Below are 21121 nucleotides of genomic sequence, written 5' to 3' on the forward strand. Positions count from 1 at the left end.
GGGTGGGGCCGGGCCTCCCCGCCCAGCCGCGGGCAGGGCGCTGGGTGGGGGCCCGGCGAGGGTGGGGGGTGGGGTCCAAGGTCGCCCACAAGCACAAGGCCGCCCCAGTGGGGGGAGGGGAGCCTGCTGGCCGGCTCTCCCCTCCCTTGGCAGCCAGAGCAGACGTGGGGAGGCAGCTCCCGGTCTGCCCGGGCTTTCCTCCCGCCCCCAGCCTCACGCACCCGGACAGTGGCACCAGGCTGCCACTGGATAATCCCCCCCCCTGGCGTGTTAAAGGGGGGAGCCCTGGGGGGGAGGGGGAGGACACGACACCCCACCCCATCAGACTGGCTGTGCTCAGATTCATCCAGAAAATGGCACGGAGAGGAGAAATCGCTCTGCCAGCCCCCTTGGAGCCGTGGAAGTCTCTAAGCTGGCAAGTTGCTGCAGAGGCTGGAATGTGGAGACCAAGCCAGTATTGTAAAGGCTTCAGCATCACTCGCTCAGGCTAGTAGGACCGAGGGACTCCTCTACCCCTGCCCGTGTTCAGGGCCTTCCTCCTCCTCTGAAACCACAGCTAATCCTGGAGTTGGGGATCAGAGAGCTAGAAATCAAGCCCATGCTTTGGGCCCCGAGCCAGTCTAAAAAGCTCTCCCATAGAGGCCAGGGAATATGGCTGAAGGTCATTGCACGCTTCCCATCGTGAACCACGGGCTCTTGTGGGGCTGATCCGTTAGATAACAAGTGGGTGAGTTGTGGTGCCCATGGTTTGGAGCTGGTGGTTGGTTCCTAGCTACCTAGCTGGGGAATGGAAGTGCTGCTGTCTGTTCTCTGTCGGTCAAGGTTTATACTGAGACCGTGGGAAAATGTTAAATGTGAATTTGTTGAACTTGTATGTAGCTTACCGTTCACAAGATGTCGGACCTTTCTGTCATTCTTCTCAGGGATCTTTATGCTCCCAAAGTTTGTGCATTAGCTACTGCTTGGTCTAATAAAATGCATCACATTGAGGACCAATATGGCTACCTACATCTCCTCCTTACTACAGCATTTTTAGCAGACTTCCCAGTGGTTCCCTGGAGGGTCCATTATTTCCAAGCAGCAGCCTGGACAGCGAATAGTCCTGATTCCCTGTAATGGCCATTTGGCAGGATTTACAGCTGGTTCCTGAGTTAAACTAACAAGATTACCCACCTCTCTGCTAATTTTCTGCTATTAAATGTATTATTTATATTGTTCCCAAAGTGTATTAGGCACTGTATGGACAAATAGAGAAGATGCCTGCACTGAAGGGTTTACAGTCTAAGTAGGTAGAAGGATGAGGATTGGGGGTTGTGTGCAGCGCAACAGCAGAGAATTGGTTAATTCCATGATTTTTGTTAGTAGTTTGGTTGAGGAGATGTGACAGAATATTACAGGTTGTTTTGAACTGAAGAAACAACCTATGGTCATTTATGAGGGTTGATTTGGAGAAAGCAGCAGGTTTACGGATTCCAGCAGTTTGCTTACGGATGTTGTTTTTAAACTTTTTTTTTTTTTTTTAAATCTATGAATGGGTTATTGGAGAGGCGCTATTGCTGTTTAATATTCGTTCTAGCCGTTGTTCAGGCTTGCTCTGGGAAAAGGAGGAGTGCAGCGGCACAACCCAAATGTGGATGAGGTGGTGGGATTTTTCCACCATGCCTTAGTTGTGCTAAGTTTGTGCAAAACTAGGAAGAGTTTTGCAGTGCTGGAGTTCTAATAAATTAGTGGATCAAAGTAGTTCTGTGCTTTATGCTGATCTGTGGGTCTTCGTGTGGCCTTTTTTGAGCTCAGAAATGCACCCTGTTGCGTTGTGGTACAGGGACCTGATAATACTTAGCCATACTCTATACTTACTTTTCTTTAGGGGGGAGGGATAGCTCAGTGGTTTGAGCATTGGCCTGCTAAACCTCGAGTTGTGAGTTCAATCCTTGAGGGGCCATTTAGGGATTGGGGGCAAAAATCTGTCTGGGGATTGGTCCTGCTTTGAGCATGCGTTTGGATTAGATGATCTCCTGAGGTCCCTTCCAACTCTGATATTAAGAATATTAAGGGCATGGTTTTCAGGGTTGCTGAGCACTGGAAGATCCCATTGACTTTAGTTGGACTTGGGGCTACCCATAACCTCTGAATGTCAGGCCCATAGTGCTTTACAACTCCAGTACTAATCTGTATGAATGTGAATTGAAGACGGAAAGTTTTTTTTTTCTTATGGCTATGCTTTTGCAGCCATAAGTAACTGCATTTTATCAATGAACCCAAAGCTCATTAATAAGTTAGAAAGTTTAAAGTTGAGGCACCTTGGCCCAGATCCTCAAAGGTATTTAGGCTCCTAACTCCCACTGATTTCAGTAGAAGTTAGGAGCCTAAGTACCTTTGAAGATCTGGGCCAGTGTTACCGTTGAGCTGTTAAATTAGCATTTGGTTTACCTAAGTGGTTATTTGGGTGCCAAAGTATGCATTTTAGAACCCAGTTGTAGAATTGAACATCAGAACATAAGTGCCCGTGTTTGAAATTTAGGGCCCCAAACTTGAAAATCAAACCAAGACATTTGAGACGTGCCGTTGAATCTTGATTAAAAGTGACAGTCTTAGGATGCTACGTTTATTGAACGTAAAGTCATCTGTGACAGACGATTAGACTTCCACTTGTTATCTTGCTAATCAGAACAATAAACAGTCATCCTCAAGTTTGGAGAGACCAGCATGTCTTTGTAATTAAAAGCCTTTTGATGAGCAATATTTGAGAGAGACAGAAAATTAACATCTTGGATGGTGAGAAGTATTTGTGCCAAATCCCATGACCTTTTGATCCGAAATAGGATTTTTTTTTCTGTTCAGAACTCTCTTCTGATTGGTCACATCGCCAGCCAGTCAGTAGTGTGTCCATGCCTTCACTACCTGAACTCCGAGCATCCCGCTAATCTTGGACCAGCTCCAGTAAGGTGTCAGAACAGGAGTAAATGAGGTCAGACAGGCATTGGGATTCTATACAAATACCTGAGACAATTATTTTGTTTCTCCTCATACTCCCATATAGTATCTTGATGCTGTACATAGTCTTGCATCACGTTGTCGAAAGCCCAAACGTTGCAGCTGGATTCTGGAGAAAGGACTGGATAATGTTCTTAGCTGTCCAAATGGCAGTAGTCTGTTCTTGTGGAGCAGGACATAGGGTGATCCCTTGTGGAGTCAAAGAAGAATTTCCCCCCAAAGACCCGGTGCATGATGTGATTTTTCACTTTCCTCTGAAGCATTAGGCTTTGGCCTCTGTTGTATTTGGGAGACAGGACCATAAGTGGGTTCTGCTCTGATATGATAGGGAGTGGAACGCTCTACTAAAGGGACTGCTCTGGTATGGCTTTAGTAGGAGACAAGACTAGATTAGGGGAGCTAGTGGTCTGCTCTTATATGGCAAGGAGTGGGAGACGGACTCATGATGTCCCTAGCATAGCTGCAGGTGCAGACAGGACTTGTAAATCCTCATTCCCTAATGGCAAAATGCCCCGGAGTTCCCGGTGGGTGTTTAGCACTTCCATTACTTCTTTTCTTTTTCATTTTTTCTTTCCATGCCTGCTGTTCTTTAAAGCCCATCAGAGTCATGGTCTGAAATTCCACAGAGTTATACCTCGGTCTCTGGAAGGGCATGTAACACTCCTTTCACAGCAGATCATGCATGTGGAGCAGTGCCGCCCAATGTATTTTAACACCATCTATTGTTCTGATTGCGCTCTTAAAGTCCTGATTGACATACCCAGCTATTCCCCACTGGAAACCAGGAAGTAGACAATTTTCCCCCCCCTTCCTGTTTCTGAATGCATCTCCAGTCCAGTGCTTTGCAAGTCACTGGAGCTTGGGCTTGTAGCTACAGGTAGGTGTTCTCTCCTTACCCAAAGTCTCCTGCCTCAACAGGTAGCGAGGACAGGAGGTGCTGTTCAGCATTCCCTTCTTTTGTAGCTATACAATCAAGTATTTTGCTGGAGGAAAAAAAAGTTAATGGCAGGACACCGTTCCTAGGAATTTATTTTATGGCATGCTTACTCCTGGGATTCGTTTTTGCACTACAAGTAATGAGCAATAAGACAAGAACTATTTGCTTATCCACAAACCAGGCATTACATAAGTGCCGATCCTGCCTTGTGTGCTTTGCTTTGTCAGTAAACCTAAACCTTCGTCTTTTTATTTTTTCCTTCCTGGTGTGGAAAAGATTATTGGCCTTTGAGGCAATCAAAATAACATGAGACCTTTAAACTCTAAAGCCAGAGAGAGCAGGAAAGGAAACGGCATGCGTATTTGAGGGAGGGTTTTGGTCCAGGGGGAGGGGAGTAGAGACTATAAAATGGTTGCAGTTTTGAAGATGATTGATTGGGCCTCGCAACCCGAGGGCAGTGGGGAAACTGGGTATCAAAGTGGTCCTGCTTTGAGCAGGGGGTTGGACTAGATGACCTCCTGAGGTCCCTTCCAACCCTGATATTCTATGATTCTATGATCCAAAGCTAGCCTTAATATGTCTGTTTGCAAGACAGAATAGTAAATGTGTGTGAGATCACGTGGGGGTGAGACGGGAGGGTTGTGTGAATTGAGAAGATAATTTGTTTAATTTGTAGACAAAACAATAAAGGATGGGACTGCAAAGAAGTGATTCGGGAGCGAAAGGGACGAGTCCTGAGGTTCCCAGTTCTGCAGGTTGCTCAAGGTTGACGCTCTGGGAGGAGCTCTGGTTGCACAATGGGAGTCCTGCTTGAGTAAGGAATGCAGGATTTGGCCTCAAATGCCTGGTGTCCACTCGTGCCCGATCTTCCAAGCAGTTAGAACAGAAACATGGCCTATGTCGGAGGCCGTATCCTCACCCTGTCTTCAAGTCCAGATGGAAATTTATAGACTGACGCCCCCTCTCCCCCACCATGTGCCAGAGTCCCTCCATGGGTTCCTGCCAGGTGAGGTCAAAGATTCCTTCCTAGGTGGTGTGCTGGGGCGTGGGTTAACACTGGAGCCTGTTTTATTTTTTTAATGGCGATTCTTCAGGCTGATGCCAAGACTATTTGGTGACGGGGGCCGTGTGTTGCCCGTTGAAATTTTGTTGGTTGCTTTCAGGTTTACAGAGCCATCAAGACACAACACGTCAACTCTGCCCTTAAAAACAGAAGCCCTCACATCGTAACCAATTCAGTTCCAGGCTTTCTCCCTCGCCCCCCACCCCACTTTGCAAAAATGGTGAAGTCTGAGGTTTCCGAAGGGAGTTAAGCGCCCAGAGACAATAAGAGTTGGACATTTCAAGAAGTAAAGCTGTCTTTGAAAACCCTATCCGAACTGTGGGTTTGTAGTGATGCATTCTGGTCACTTTAAATATTTCCCTCTTAAAAATAAGTAATCTTAAAATCACCACAATCTGTTTGTTTCTTTATGGCAATACCAGAGCACCTTAGGGGGAGGAGAAAGTCCATTGGATTGTGATAGGCATGCAGATAAATTTGCTCTTGGCCTTGAGAGTTTGATCCAGCAGTGAAAAAAAGACCTTCCATTAAACCATGTGTATGGGGGGAGACCATCATTGATGTCTGACTGTTTGAATAGTGTACTATTGTAGTGTACCAGCAAACATACCCCCCCAGGTTTGGTACACACACAGGTCTTGACTGTATTGCTGCATATATACATGTATCAAGACACATTCCTGTGAGATTAAATGTGGTCCCCGATGACACAGGCGATAATTGGCAAGGAGGTCTGGGTGGAATAACCAGTTAAGACAAACCTTGCAACACAGAAGTTTGCCCTAGTTTTTAATGTCAGTGGTTAAAATGGCCGTGTGTTGACATAGCGTAGAATCATCCCCGTGTGTCTCCTGTGCTGCCCTTCGGTAGGTTAGCTGGCTGGGCTGGGTTGTATTTAGCCGTGTTTAGGGCTCGCGCCTTCTGCTATGCCTTAACTGAAGGGTTTTCTTGTCTTAATGTATGATATGCCATACTGGGTCAGACCACTGTTACCTAATCACTGTCCTGCTTCCGATGTTAACCAATACCTGATGCCTCAACAGAAAGTGAGCTGCCCCAATGCTTCACTGTAACACATGTGGGTACTTCCTGACCCCCGCAGTAATCAGTATGTGCCATAAAGCAGGAGGATTTGATTACCCCATGTTAGTTTGCATGGCCACAGATGCTGACTCTAATAGCCAGTCCTTTAATAATCCACTATAGTATTTTTCTCGTTCCTATGGCAAAACATTCTAACCCTGTAGACCTTGTGCTGAGATACATGGAGCACCTGCAACTCCTCTAGAAGAGTTCAGAACATCTCGGGGTGAGGCCCCACATCGAGCGATATTGCTTCTTAGTCTGAATTTGCTTGTTGTCATTGTCAGGGGTCCCCTTGGCCCTGGCCTTGTGCCACAGCCAGAAAAAGGAGTGGATCAGCTTTCGCTTTACCATCCACAATCTTAATTCTCACTCTCATCCCTTCTGTTGTTGTTTATTATTATTTGTATTATGGTAATACCTAGAGGCCGGAGGGGCTGGGCATTGTCCAAACACACAGAAAGAGATAGTCCCTGGTCCCCCTCCCCCAAAGAACTCAATTTAAATAGAGGAGGCAGACAAAGGGAGGACAACAAAGGCACGAAGTGAGGTGACTTGCCCAAGGTCTCACAAGAGTCAGTGGCAGAACTGGGAATAGATCCCAAGTCTCCTAACTCCCAGTCCAGGGCCTCTACCAGTTAGATCACACTGCCTCTGATTTTTCTACTCTCTAAACTAAATCCTAGTGGTTTTTGTCCCTCTCATCAGATGATGAATCCAGTCTGTTTAGCTTAACAAAGAGAATGTTAAGGGGTGGCTTGATCATAGTCTGTAAGTACCAACGTGGGGAACAAATATTTAATAATGAGCTATTACATTCCATCTAGCAGCGAAAGGTCTAACACGGGGGTTCTCAAACTTGGGGTCAGGACCCCTCAGGGGGTCGTGAGCTGTCAGCCTCCACCCAATACCCCGTGTTTCCTCCAGCATTTATAATGGTGTTAAATATATAAACCTGTTTTTAATTTATAAGGGGGATTGGGTTCGGAGGCTTGCTATGTGAAAGGGGTCACCAGTACAAAAGTTTGAGAACCACTGGTCTAACATGACCCTGTGGCTGGAAGCTGAAGCTAGACAAATTCAGACTAGAAATAAGGCGGACATATTTAATGGTGAGAGTAATTAACCATTGGAACAATTTACCAAGGGTCATGGTGAATTCTCCATCACTGACAATTTTTCAGTCAAGATTGGATGCCTTTTTAAAAGTATGCTCTAGGCATTATTTTGGAGGAGTTCTCTGGCCTGTTTTATTCAGGAGGTCAGACTGAATGATCACAATGATCCCTTCTGGCCTTGAAGTCTCTGACTATCTCGCTCATCTTCTACATCCATATGACTAGGGCCCTACCAAATTCACAGTCCATTTTGGTCAATTTCAGTGTCATGGGATTTTCAAAATAGTAAACTTCATGATTTCAGCGATTTAAATCGGAAATTTCATGATGGTGTAACTGTAGGGGTCCTGACCCAACTCTGAAGGCAGCAGCGCAGAAGTAAAGGTGGCCTGGGATGGTATTGCCACCTTTACTTCTGCGCTGCTGCTGGCCGGGTGCTGCGTTCGGAGCTGGGTGCCTGGCCAGCAGCTGCCGCTCTCCGGCCTCAGCTCTGAAGGCAGCACAAAAGTAAGGGTGGCAATACTGTGCCCCAAATACAATAACCTTGCAGACCCCCCCTCCCTCCCATGACCCTCTTTTGGTTCGGGACCCCCCATCTGAGAAGCGCTGGTCTCCCCTGTGAAATCTGTATAGTATAAGGTAAAAGTGCACAAAAAACCAGATTTCCCGGTCTGTGACATGTTTTTCACGGCCGTGAATTTGGTAGGGCCCTACATATGACTGAAGGAATTATCCCCTTTTATAGAGGCTTTCTCTGTTAAGTCGTCATGTGATGTGTATTTACATCTTCCCGGTGCCAGAAACTGAAGGACAAGTAATGAATCTCTTTGCTGGTGGGCTGCAGTGTCTCTAATAATCTCCTCGCTTACCATGAGGAATCCGAGCCCTATAACATCTTATTACGTTCAAACAGAACCACTGATACCAGGGAGTCAGTTCAGTTTGGGTAGCAATTATCTCCCTGTTTCATCCCAGCTCTATGCAGAGGGAGGTAGGGATCGCTGTTTAGTCAGGGAGAGGAAGATAGACATCCTTTCTTGCGGAAGTCTCAGTGATTTGGGGGAGAGCGTGGCTGGAGGAGGGTTGGCCCTAATCTTTTATACTTAATAGAGCTTTTGACCTGAGTATCTCAAAGAGCTTTGCACGCAATTGTGTGTCAGAACCATTCTGAGGTAGCTGAGTGGTGGGGTGCCTGTCTGATAGATGAGGTACAGAGGGAAGAAGTGACTTAGGGTATGTCTACACTGCCATTCAACCCCTGCGGCTGGCCTCTCTCAGCTGACTTGGGCTTGCGCTGCGGGGGGTGTAAAAGTGGTGGAGATATTTGGGCTTGGACTGGAGCCCAAGCTCTGGGACCCCTGAGCCCAAACGTTTACACCACAATTTTACAGCCCTGCGAGCTGGTGTTGGGCCAGTGTTATAGACACCCTCCGTGACAGAGCTGGGAGTAGGAGGCCCTGATTCCCAATTCTCTGCTTTAATCACTCAGTTGCACTGCCTCTCCAGCACACATGGCTGGTCAGCATGTCCCAGAGTAGGGCGGTAAGTCATCCTTCAGCTGTTTTCATCTTTGACACAACAATAAAAGGGGGAAAAAAATGTGAATGCTAAACTTGTAAACAGGCTGGCTTGTAAAGTTCAAATCAGTGTCTTGGGATGCCTTCTCTCAGCTCTCCGTAAGTTACCCGGCTGATGGGGCATTGCCGAATTACCTCCTAATGCCATGTGTTTCCAGGAGTTCCAAGAAACTGGGTGATGCTCGGTATTTGCCTAATGCTAGAGGTTCTTTTGATGATGGTTTTTACCTAGTGCTGGGAATTGGACGAGAGCTGTCTGCCTCCTGAGTTTAAGGTCTAAATCGAAAGAATTCTGATGCCAAAACAACAGACTGGAGTTTTTTGTCTGTGCCGATTTTAGATGCAAATGTCCCTGACCAATTCAGATGCTCTGCCAAATATATCAGCCCTAGACTGGCTTCTCTGAAGGCACACACAGGATGCAGCCGTTTCTGATCTAGGAAATGGTTGACGATTTAAGGAGGTTTTTCCTTGTTGCATTGGCTCTGTAGATCTGCCCCTTTTTTGGTCAATGCTCGGAGAGGAGAGCTCCAAGGAAAACCTACCATTTCACTTGGCATCACTGGAACTTCTGCACGGTACTGCGCTGTTGGAGGTGGTGTATTTTTTTTTTTTCCATAGGAAGTAAAACCAAGGTTCTTTATCACTTGTGGTCAAGCGTCCCACGACACTTGTTGGAAAAGCAGTGGGCATTAATTCAACTTCTATCCAAACTTCAGATTGAGTAATTACTATATAATCTTCCTGTCTAACACCGCCAGGGGAATTTAATGGGATGTGAGAGTCGTCTTTTCATTTTGTAAACTATTGTGTGCTGTGTACGTCCCACCCCAGAGGTGGCTGCATTTCAGGGGTGGGTATAGTTCCTGCATGCTGAGTATATGGCTTGTAAAGTACTTTGGGGTATGAAGTGACCTATAAATACAAATGGGAAGCAAGCAAAACTCTTTGTAGTTACAGGTTGGAGAATTAGTGGTAGAAAAATCCAAAATGTTTTTTTTTTATTTTTACCCTTGGGCGGGTACCTGGTATAAAAAGCAGTCATAAAATGGGGATCTGGCATCCCTATACGCCTTGCTGTTGCTTCTACCCTGACGTGCTTTTCTATGCAGCAGTAAGAAGCAGATCTCTGGCAGGTCCGACCTGGGTCTGGCAGGTGAATGGGAGCAGGTGATGTGATGGACCCTAGGACAAGTTCAGGTCACCTAATGATTTGATTGCAATTGGGCTGTTTTTTGCCATAATCTAGATACGCTCGTGCCTTCTCCAGCATCTCGTCCATTTCAGCCTTAGTCCATAGTTAACAAATCTGGGGTTTGTGGCCCTAGAGCCGCAGTCCTGTAGATCCAAACATGGCCGGGGTTTGTAAGGAGAAGAAACCACAAAATGCACCTTTTGGGTTCAGTAATAGCCCGTGTGGCATTTTGCCTTTAGATTCGCAAGTCGGTCTGGGGGGGTGGCTGAAAGTCATTCTCGTCTGACATCTGTTCAGACAACCTGGGGGTGAGTTTGGATCCCTAGTAGGGAAGCTTTCACGTCACAAAAGCCACCACCCCCCTAGGCAATTAGTGCCTACTAATGGCCTCAGCAGAGGGCCAAGGCCCAGCTTTCCTAGGGGTGGTTCCTCCAGAACGGGGGGCATTCTGGGCTACCCATGATAAAAAGGGGGGTAATGTAATCAGGTGACTGTGGCATGAGGAGTCAGGAAACGTGGGTTCTGTTCCTGGCTCACTGACCTTGGCCAAGTCACTTACCCTCTCTCTGTGTCTGTTACCCCAGCTGTGAAACCAAACTGAGGCATACCCCCCCCATTGAGATCCATGGATGTAAAAGTTCTCTCATTGCTAAGGAGGTACCATTTATCTGTTAAACAGAGCGCATTTCATCCTCCTACACTGTCAATCCAGTGCTTTTCACCAGCTCTAAATTGCCTTTTAATATTCGAAACCATGTCATTGGTTTCTATTGACATCCAGGATCTTCCTCTCAAGAGCATGCTTTTGTTTTGCAGGTCCACATAATTCAGATGCTTTGATGGCACTACATTGCCAACAGCACATTCCTTTTGGGAAGCGGTTGAATTTTAATAGCGACATGGCAGAGGTGAAACGGGCTGCTACTAAGTAGGCAGACACCCTACTTTAGGAATGCTTCATTTCCTCCTGACTGCCATCTTCCCACTGCTGGCTCTGGGCTGCGCTTCTTGAGGCCTCTGTAGAGTTTAGGGAGGATCCTAGGCAGAAAGAGACCTGCTCAGGCTTGCCCTGTAATGCTGCAGAAATTGGTGTCAGCAGAGATGGCTCATGCTCCGAATGGCCCAAGAGCTGCGTTTCTCTCAAGAGATCGAGGGCTGCAGACATTGAGTGGGAACGGGGAACTAGGACAACGGTTCCCTTAATATAAATGGAACTGACACGGACTTGCGTTGGGTGAGCTATTCGTAGTGGGGGACGTGCCCATTTCTCCAGCTGGTGGTGAGGGAGGGATGCAGTAACGTTTGGGCTTTGGGCAGCAAACTGCTGAATTTTTTTTTTAATAGCAATGTCATTTTAATAATCCTTGGCAGCACTCCTGGTGCTGATAGCATGGCTGGACCGTGAGCAATAGGACATAAGTGGTGGCCTTGTGTGCCACCTTGAGCATGTTGTGACATCTGGGGGCAAACGGCAAGCACCTTCAGCTCTCCCAGGCGGTTATTCTCATGAAGCCTTGCTCCTTAAAACCAAGTGACAATGGTGCCCTGAAGCCGTCTGCCCCTCTCATCAATGAGCGAGATGATTTAGCCCTAAACTGTTGTGTAACGTTGTTATTAAACAGTGGATGTGTTGGTGGCAGAGCTGGTGGCATTTTGGCAGTGGGGAAGGAGCTCTGTACTTGATTTATAAAGTGCTTTGGGATCTTCAGGATGAAGGATGCTTTGCAAGCATGCAGCACTTTTACTGGCTAACCAAACACCTGTGATTTACCTGCCTATACCATATGGTTCAGAGCCCTCGTTAGCCAATTAGATTCCTCCTTTCATCCAGCTAAACGTTAAGTGCAGGGCAATAAGAGAAAAAATTAACAAACTCTTTTCCCAGGCAAACCTGGTCATTAAACAGAACGATGTCAACAGGTTTAACTTTGACCCTGGCATGACATGGGCATGTCACTTGAATTCACAGAATTCCCATAAACTGCTGACTCCAATGGAAACCATTTTGCAATCTGTCTTAAATAAACCAATTAAAATTTGTGAGTTGTCAAGTCATGTTTCTGCTTTTTTTTTTTTTTTTTAAAAAGAGTCATTTGTCTGCAAGCCCTGAAAGAAGTTAAAATCGCCTTTCTGTGTGAAAATAACTTCCCTGCGGTCACAAGTAACGGCTCAGATTATTGAGCTGGGAAGAGAGGTATTTCTCTTCCACTTTGTACATTCCAGATCACTTTGTGTATTGTCACTTTCAGTGGTTCCCCAGCAGCAGCCCGGCCTGTCTACATTAAGAACAGTTCGGCTGGTACAGCTATCCTGGCAAAAACCTTTCGTGTGGAGGCCGTTAGGTTGGTATAAAAATGTTTATACCAGTATAGCTAATGCTGATTTGGTTTAAACAGCATAAACTACTGACATAAACGCAGTTATACCAATATAACTGTGTCTACATTAAGGCTTTTACCAGCATAGCTATGTTGATTTAAAAAAAAACCCCAAACTACCCCCCCAACTGCTATGTCAGTAAAAATTTTTAGTGTTGACCAGGCTTCAGTTAGTTTCCCTTGTATGGCTCTTTTGAGGGAAGGGGTACTGCGTGACACTTTTTTCAACTGACTATATTTAAAGTTGACGCTGTACCTCGATGCAGGTGCTACAAATTATGCTCATGGATACAATTTTGGAACCTCTGAAATGCAGCCACCTCTGGGGTGAAATGTAGCATCTTTATAACAGCACATAGCAATGCAGTCTGGGACAGTGAGCGTAGAATGTTGTATTCAACTGGAGAAAAAACTGCATGGGAGATTGAGGTCAGTTGCTGCCCTGTGGCTCATTCAGTCCTTAACATGGCAGTTGTGCCTAGCTGGAAAGCCCTCAGCACACCTGTCCAGTCCACCGCACTGAGACCCATCAACTCATTTCATACAAGTCACTGAAAACCCCATTGCTCCATGATGCCTTACAGTGGCTACTGACATGGGATGCTTTGCAACCTGTAAAGGTGCAAGTCTCCCTACCCCATTACTAATCCTCTGCATGCTTTAATAACCTTGCCATTCAGAGTCCCTGAGTAAGGGAACCGCGTGTGTGATTTCTGCCAGCTGTTCAGAAGAACTTAGCAAGCGGTATGCAAGGTAAAAAGCCTTTGTGCTGTTGGCCAAAGTTTTATAACCAATGCTGCTGTGATAGAGAAGATGTTCGCTCAATGGTAATTGAGGATGCTCGCTGGCTGGGTGGGGGAGATGTGCTAGGAAATGTATATGTTTTTTAAACTCCTTCACGTTCTCAGCTGCTGCAAATTTGAACCACAGCTCAACACAAAAGGCATTTTGTCCAACTCGAATAAGTTGTGAAGTGTATCACTTTCCATGCCAAGGCTGGAAAGTCTCATGACCCAGCCACCATTCCCACACTATGCTGTCGATTGTCCCGGCTCCCAAGTTGTGTGGGATTAACCCTTGCTTGGACGGTTGCCTCGCGCCCCGGCTATGGCTGGGCATGACAAACCCCAGCTGTGTGGGTGCTGCAGGCTGGCTGGCCAAAAGATTATTGCCCAAAGCTTCTAAATGCTTTACCCAGCTCAAATTCTCTCTAAAAGGGAGGGGGGACAGGACCTGCGGTTGGTTTCTAACCATCAGAGGGGTGAAATTTTGGAACAGCCTTCTGAGGGAAACGGTGGGGGCGAAAGACCTCTCTGGCTTCAAGATTAGGCTAGATAAGTTTATGGAGGGAATGGTTTGATGGGATAATGTGATTTTAGTCAATTAGGCAATAACGGCCATCGCTGGTAAAATGAGGGTCTGGCTAGAGAATCTTGCCTGTATGCTCGGGGTTCTACTGATCGCCATATTTGGGGTCGGGAAGGAATTTTCCTCCAGGGTAGATTGGCAGAGGCCCTGGAGGTTTTTCGCCTTCCTCCGCAGCATAGGGCAGGGGTCGCAAGCTGGAAGATTCTCTGCGACTTGAAGTCTTTAGATCACGATCTGGAGACTTCAACAGCTGAGTTAAGGGAAAGTGGGGGGGTCAGCTTTTGTGGCCTGCATCATGCAGGAGGTCAGACTAGATGACCATATTGGTCCCTTCTGACCTTAAAGTCTATGAGTCTATGACCTCCCTCCAGCATCTAATCTGGGGAAATCTCTAAATTTCTTTTTTTAGGACCAGGCCAAAACACACTCGCTCAGCGGGATAGCAGTCTGTCTTGCACGTTTGGCACTTCCTCTTTTCAAACACAGAATTCTGCCCGTAGTCACCCACTTGTGGGCCCCCGTCAGTCAGCGGGGTTGCATGATTGTAAATTAGGCCAATTCCATGTATTTAGGTACTCTGTAGCATTTGAACACCTTACCATTGCTAATAAACATATCCTTGCACAGCAGCCTATGAGGAATGGAAGGAATTATTTACCCCTGTTTTACAGATTGGGGGGGGGTGTGGAATGAGGCACAGAGCAATGAAGTGATTTGCCCAAGGTCACCCAGGGAGTCTGTGGCAGAGCCAGGAATTGAACCTACATCTCCTGCGTCCCCATCCAGGGCTTTAATCACAAAACCATTTTTCCTCCTCCCTTATCATTGCACTTCATCTCAAAAATCCATAAGCCCAGAATCTAGGTCAAATTTTGTGCTTAGTTTTAACTCCTGCAACCCATATTTCATCCCTTGCAGCTGATGTCGGTTCCTTCCAGGCCAGGAATATTTCAAACCCTCTAAAGCGTCTATATTTTACGTGCCGTGAGACACCACAGCCCAGCTGATCCGTGTTAGTGGCTACCCTCTAATGGATGTGCTTAAGGGCCTGCTCCAGCAGCTCCCATCAGAGTGAATGGAGGGACTCCCAATTACTTCCTTGGACGGGTGCACTTGCACCATGCAACTCTGGGATTTTAAAGCCGGTTCCTGCCTTGCTGCTGTTCAAATCGATATGTTTCGTTAGGATTGAGCCCTTAGTGAACGTCGTCTGCGGCGAGCGCTCTCAAGCGCCAAAAACTTCCATCCAGGACCAATTTTATTTCGTCCCCCACTGACCCATGTGGGGGTTACTCAGGCCCTCAGGGCGAGGTTTGAGCTGTTCTTTGAGCTATTGGAATGAGAAAAATGTAGCAGGATTTTTTTTTAAACAGGGGCAAGTGTAGCAAAATCCCCTCCTCTTGGGCTGAGATCACTCATGGAAAGTTTCAGCTTGAAAGCGCTGCTGGGAAAGTTATGAAAAGTAGGCGTGTGCATGTCTGGCATGAAGACTGTTTTGAAACCTTACGTATTGTGACCGGGTTGCTGCCTACCACCACTATACCATAGCGCTGTCAATTGCTTCCCTGTGTAGTTAGTTCTGTGCCGGACTCTGCCACTGATTCATTATTTCATGTTGCACAGGTCACATCCCTTCTCTGTGCCTTAGTTCCCCCTGCTCGGGTGCCCCACGGCCGGCTGCATCGGCTGCTGCTGGAACAATCTGGGGCCAGCGGCTCTGGCAGGCCCAAGCAGCGGCCGGTGCGGCTGGTCCCATGGACCGCCCAAGCAGTGGTTCCAGAGCCAGCCACACCGGCCGCTGCTCTGGGGACTGCGTGAGCAGCGGCCGGTGAGGCTGGTCTCAGGGACTGCCCAAGCAGTCATCCTGGGGGTGGCCCCAGGGAGCACCCGAGCTGCGGTCCCAGTGGCTGTCCCGGGGCTAGCCACATCAGCTGCTGCTCACGCAGCCCTGGGCAACTGGCTCCAGGGACCTCTGGAACAGCGCCTGGTGTGGCTGCTTCCGGGGAGCCACCTGAACAGCAGTCCTAGGGGTGCCCTGGGGATCGCCCGAGCAGCGGCAGTCCCAGGATGGCTGGAGCAGCGGCCCTGGGGTGCCTGGAGGCCATCCCAAGAGCGGTCCCTGGGAGCAGCCTCTGGAGGGCAGTCAACCCCAGGACTGGAGCAGGACCCCCCGGAGCAGCAGGGCCCCAGAAGTAGAGATTTAGTCAGGGGTATTTTTTGTAAAAGTCATGGACCGGTGAATTTTCATTTATTGCCCATGCCCTGTTCATGACTTTTACCAAATAGACCCGTGACTAAATCTTAGCCTTAATTATGATTGTTTGTATTATTATAGCACCTAGAGACCCCAACTGAGGTAGGAGCGCTATTGTAGCAGGCGCTGTACGTACTTAGCGAGAGCCGACTCCTGCCTCAAAGAGCTTTCAGTCTTAACAGGCCAGACAGACAAAGGGCGGGAGAGAGGAATTATTCCTATCCCTATTTTACAGCTGGCAAACTGGGGCCCAGGGAGATGAAGTGACTTGCCCAAGGTGGCCCAGGGACTCTGTGGTGGAGGTTGGAATCGAATGTGGATCTCCTGATTCCCAGCCTAGTGCCTTAACCACAAGACCAAAACGCTGCCGGACTCCTGGCTGGCAGATCACTTCAGAAAGTAGAAAGGGTTTGAATAGTCACAATAGGAAGTTAAGCAGAGCTGCTTTGTCTAGCTAGCCTGCTAGGGCTCATTAATAATGCTAGAAAGAGGCATTTCGCTTGGAAAATAACGTGTGAGGGGCAGGTGGATCAGGCCTTTTATAGAGCCGAGCATGCTGCTGGCGCTTCCGGGGAGTGCAGCTGGTGAACTGGCAGAGCGGGGCTCGGGGAAAGGGGATGGGATGGCACAGGTACAGCCTGAGGCTTTATAGGGTCCTATGTGAGCTAAAATGGGTGGGGATCCCAGCCAGCTCCCAGCCCCTCCACTCAGGCTGCCAAGCTGGTGGAAAGGCTGCTAGGGTGTCCAGTTGGCATGTCAGGAGCACGGGGTGTGTGTGTTGGCGGGGTGTGTGGGGGGGGGAGAATGAAAAGTGCTCCACTGAGGCACCCTGCTTCTGTTCAGTGCACGTGGGCAGAGAAGGAACAGAGAGGTGGGGCCCACGGGCACTACGAGTGGCACTCCCTTGGCAGCGCAGCTAAAGGAATGGGGGTCGCTGCTCAGCTGCACGGTGGCCCCCTGGGATAGGACGGGTGGCCCAGTGGGTCGCGCACCGGGCTGGGGACGTGCGAGGCTTGGGTTCATTTCCTGGTTCTGCCAAAGGCTTCCTGCGTGACCTCGGGCAAGTCCGTTAATCCATGCTGTGCCTCACGCCCCCACCCGTCAGCCAGGCTGATGCCTGCCTCCCAGAGCGGGGCAGGGTAAATCCAGCCATCACGGTGCCCGCATGAGTCCCCAGCTGGAGCAGAGAGAGAGACTCCATGCGAGGGACGATTCATAAGGGCAAGAGGGATTCAACTTCCCCTACCCATTGGGTCCGTGGCCTCTCTGCTCACCTTGCCAGCTGCTCTTGTGGCTACTACAGGAGCTGGGCACGGTCACCGCACTCATTTCAGCCGGGTTACAGAGGGCCGGCGCCCTCGGTTCTGCTGCATAAACTTCAGCTGCTTCCACAGCTCCGGGGGGACGCTGTGAGGTGATGGCCGGCGGCACAGGGTGGGGAGCCGGGGAGGTCCAGAGAACAACGGGGTCTGTCTGTGTCCAGCAGCCTCAATAATGAATCCCTTTCATATCCATCGAGTCCTGTCTCTCTTCTCCCCCAGGGAACCCTCCTAATTCCACAAGCATTTAAATCCCCACGGTGCTCAGGTCTCTGACCTGGGCTCGTCATCCTGCAGTGGGAGCTTTGGCAGCAGGTTGGGAAGGTTTTGTTATTTCCCTGTCCCTACAGGCCAGCGCTCTTCAGTGCCGCGGCTGCCTGGGCCCGTCCCACAGGGTGGGACGTGTTGGTGCGTGTGCCCGAGGCTTGCTCAAGCTGTCTCGCTCCTTCCCCAGCAGGTCCTTTGTGAATTGTTCCATGAGTTTCTCTCTCTTTTTCCAATTGCTTCTCAGACCTAGAGCGACGTAGCAGGGGATCTCTCCGAAGGAGACGGCAGGGTGGGAAGAGCAGGAGACCAACCAAGTCTGTGACCGTAGAAATGTTCAGTGCAAAGAGGACCTGGGGGCCGGGGTGGGTGCATTGGGTCTCTAGTATGAAGGCTGCATTCGTGTCTGGCCCATAGATTGCCCCATGTAAAGGCCAACAGACAACAAATAGGACCCGTGGTGGGAGATGCTTTCGACAGTCCAAACGCCTTTTAGCAATGAAAGGCTCTAGAACTGATCCTGCTTTTTTTTTTTCTCGTCTCTTCCCAGCCCTTGGTGTTGAAAATGGCTGGTGGCGTGGACGGCCCCATCGGGATCCCGTTCCCCGATCACAGCAGCGACATCCTGAGCAGCCTGAACGAACAGAGGAACAACGGGCTGCTGTGTGACGTGGTCATCTTGGTGGACGGTCAGGAGTTCCCCACCCACCGCTCTGTCCTGGCGGCCTGCAGCCAATACTTCAAGAAGCTCTTCACCTCCGGGTTAGTGGTGGACCAGCAAAACGTATACGAGATAGACTTTGTGAGCGTGGACGCCCTGTCGGCGCTGCTCGATTTCGCTTACACCGCGACCCTGACCGTCAGCACTTCGAACGTCAACGAGATCCTCAACGCCGCCAAACTGCTGGAGATCCCGGCGGTAACGGAGGTTTGCACGGATCTCCTCGACAGGAAGATTCTGGCCAAAAATGACCAGATGGATTTAGTAGATCAAATTGATCAAAGGAACCATCTCAGAGCAAAAGAGTACCTGGAGTTCTTCCAGAGCAACCCCATCAACGGCCACCAAGGCAACTTTCCATGGACCAACCAAGACTTGAGAGACCTTCAGAGACTGAACTTCCAAGGGCAAGAGGACGAGGAGGAGCCGGACTGCAACGGCATGGACTTCTACTCACAAGCCCCCCCAAACGAAAGACCAAAGGTGAACGACAGTGACCCTGACAGCAACCATGCCATGTGGCTGAAAAGAGAGGAAGAGGAGGCCCCGGGAGCCTTATTCCCACCTTCCCAGAATGGACATTACAGTGGACACGGCCTGACGGCACAAGGAGAAGAGGAGGCAGCCCTGGACCAGCAGGAAGCCAGCAACTCTCCCAGCTTCGTTCCTGGGGGAGCGGAGGCTGAAGAGGCTGAGGCTAGAGAGGTGGACGGTCTGGCCGCCAGCGCCCTGCTGCAGCAGATGATCAGTTCCGTGGGAAGGCAGCAGCTGGGTGAGGATGACCAGAAGGACGACGACGGGGTGATGGATTATTACTTGAAATACTTCAGCAGCTCTCACGAGAGCGACGTGTATCCGTCCTGGTCCCAGAAGGCGGAGAAGAAGATCAGGGCGAAAGCATTCCAGAAGTGCCCCATCTGTGACAAGGTGATCCAGGGGGCTGGCAAGCTGCCCCGCCACATCCGCACCCACACGGGCGAGAAACCCTACGAGTGCAACATCTGCAAAGTCCGATTCACCAGGTGAGGGGCGGCAAGGGCGACGGAGGGGTATTGCCCAAGCCGGCTCGCTGCTTACGGGCATGGGTGGGCGTGGGACGGATCAGCCTTGCACAATCCCCCCCCCCCCCCCCCCCCCTGCAGTGAGTCATTTCCTTTTTGATGGGCAAGTGACGAGTGATTTTTTTGGGTGCCCGGTTTGAGAAACCCTGACTGAGAAAGTGGTGAGCTAGCCACCCTTCTGGAAATGGGGGGCCCTTCCACGGTGTCAGATGCCCCGAATCTCTCTAGTCGCTGATAAATCTTGGCCACGCCTGGGATTTGCAAAGGGGGCCAATGGGGGGTGGGCATCTGGGGGAGCGTCCCACCCCATATCATTTCCATCCTTGGGGAAGTAGATTTCTGTGGCCAGCGGGGGCTGTTTAATTTAAATAACCCTTGAGAAATGACCCCATCTAAAGACTGAGACATCCAGAGCCGGGTAACTGGAGGCAGAGTTCGGCCTGTCCTCTGCAATCGGCCCTGAGCAGAGCTGCTGCTGCACCTGCCTGGTGGTGCTGGATCCGAGGAAGGGATCGGGACTGTCTCTCTCTCCCTCCTTCCCTCCCCCCATTAAAAAAAAAAATCAACTTTTTGTGGCCCCCTAGAGGCATGGGTGGTTTTAGCCCCATTCCTAATCCGGGTCTGCTTGCGCTTCCCTCTGCCCCGGGTGTGCCGAAGAAAGGGGATATTGTTCGAGTCCCTCTGGTTCACTTTAGTCCATGTGTTCCAAGGAGCCTCCTCTTTTCAGTCTTCACGTCTGATTGCGGCGTGAGGCCGGGGGTTCCGCCCAGATCTCTCCGCGCTCTGCCAAGCGCTTGTGTGGGCTGGCTGACAAAGAAGCCAAACAGCCTCGCCCGCCCCGCCTGCTTTCTGCTTACGCAAAGAGCCCCGGACTCGGGAGCACCAACGGGGTTCGAGTCCCGTGTGGAGCCTTGGGGGGGAGGATCGAGCCAAGAAAACGCTGGGCTCATGGGCCTGATTCTGAACTGCCCCCTGCTGGTGTAAATCAGAAGTGACTGGGTAAGGCGGAGCAGCCTCATGAGTGAGAGCGGTAAGCGGGCGAGGGGAGAAGACGCATCACACCCAGCTCTCCTTGATTTCCATTGAGTGGGAGTGGGAGGAGTAGGTGCTGAGCCCCTGGCAGGATCGGGCCTGAGTCCCACTGAAAGCGAAGGGAGCTGCACCTGCTGGAGCGTGAGCAGATGTGGCGCGGCGACCCGCCCGGCCACGCAGCAGGGAGAGGGCCCCGCGCTTGTTAGCTGTGGCATGCCGATAATGCAGTGGCTTGCTGGGCTAGGGGGCCAGCTGTACCACTGCTGTAACCCGCTGGGCCAGCTCTAGCCCTGGAGTGGGCCAGGCATTGGCCCTGACCGGCGGGCAAGAGACGCCTCCTGCCCCTGCCAGTGAATCTGCCAGCAGTCATCGAAAGCAACGCGTCTGTGGTATGCATGGGGGCGTGTGTGCATGCAGTACGTGTACACGCGAGTGTGCGCTCACTCACCCGTTGAGCCAACCCACCTCCTTCTCAGAGGTGCTGTTGAGAAGCCGGAGGATGTGTCTGTCTCCTGACAGGTTGAAATGCAGACGGCCACTGTCTTGTTACTAGATCCTGCCTACCTGCTAGCTACAGAGTGTGCGTGGGGTTGAGATTGGTGGGAACCCAGTGCCTGCGTTGCTGGGGCCAGTTTGGAGAAAGATCTGATCAGTGCAGCCTCATTGCTTTTTGATCTCTCTCTCCTGCCGCACGCCTGTGTGGCTGTATCACACACACACACACACACACACACACACACACACACACACACACACA

At 49.9% G+C, this 21121-nt stretch overlaps 1 protein-coding gene across 2 annotated transcripts in view; it reads left to right on the plus strand.

Annotated features, from left to right (window-relative positions):
- ZBTB7A (zinc finger and BTB domain containing 7A) overlaps nucleotides 1-21121 on the plus strand; it is a 25074-nt gene that overhangs the window by 1202 nt on the left and 2751 nt on the right. Inside the window, exons 1-2 of one of the 2 annotated variants that reach the window (XM_026655019.2) lie at nucleotides 377-727; nucleotides 18101-19293. In XM_026655019.2, the coding sequence (XP_026510804.1) occupies nucleotides 18116-19293 (1178 nt within the window). In that variant the 5' untranslated portion in view covers nucleotides 377-727; nucleotides 18101-18115. Of the gene's footprint in view, nucleotides 1-376; nucleotides 728-18100; nucleotides 19294-21121 lie in introns of those variants that run through there. The other variant, XM_026655018.2, reaches the window with a different exon arrangement.

This window comes from Terrapene carolina, unplaced genomic scaffold (genome assembly GCF_002925995.2).
Source record: "Terrapene carolina triunguis isolate 2854851 unplaced genomic scaffold, T_m_triunguis-2.0 Scaffold194, whole genome shotgun sequence".
NCBI classification, from domain to species: domain Eukaryota; kingdom Metazoa; phylum Chordata; order Testudines; family Emydidae; genus Terrapene; species Terrapene triunguis.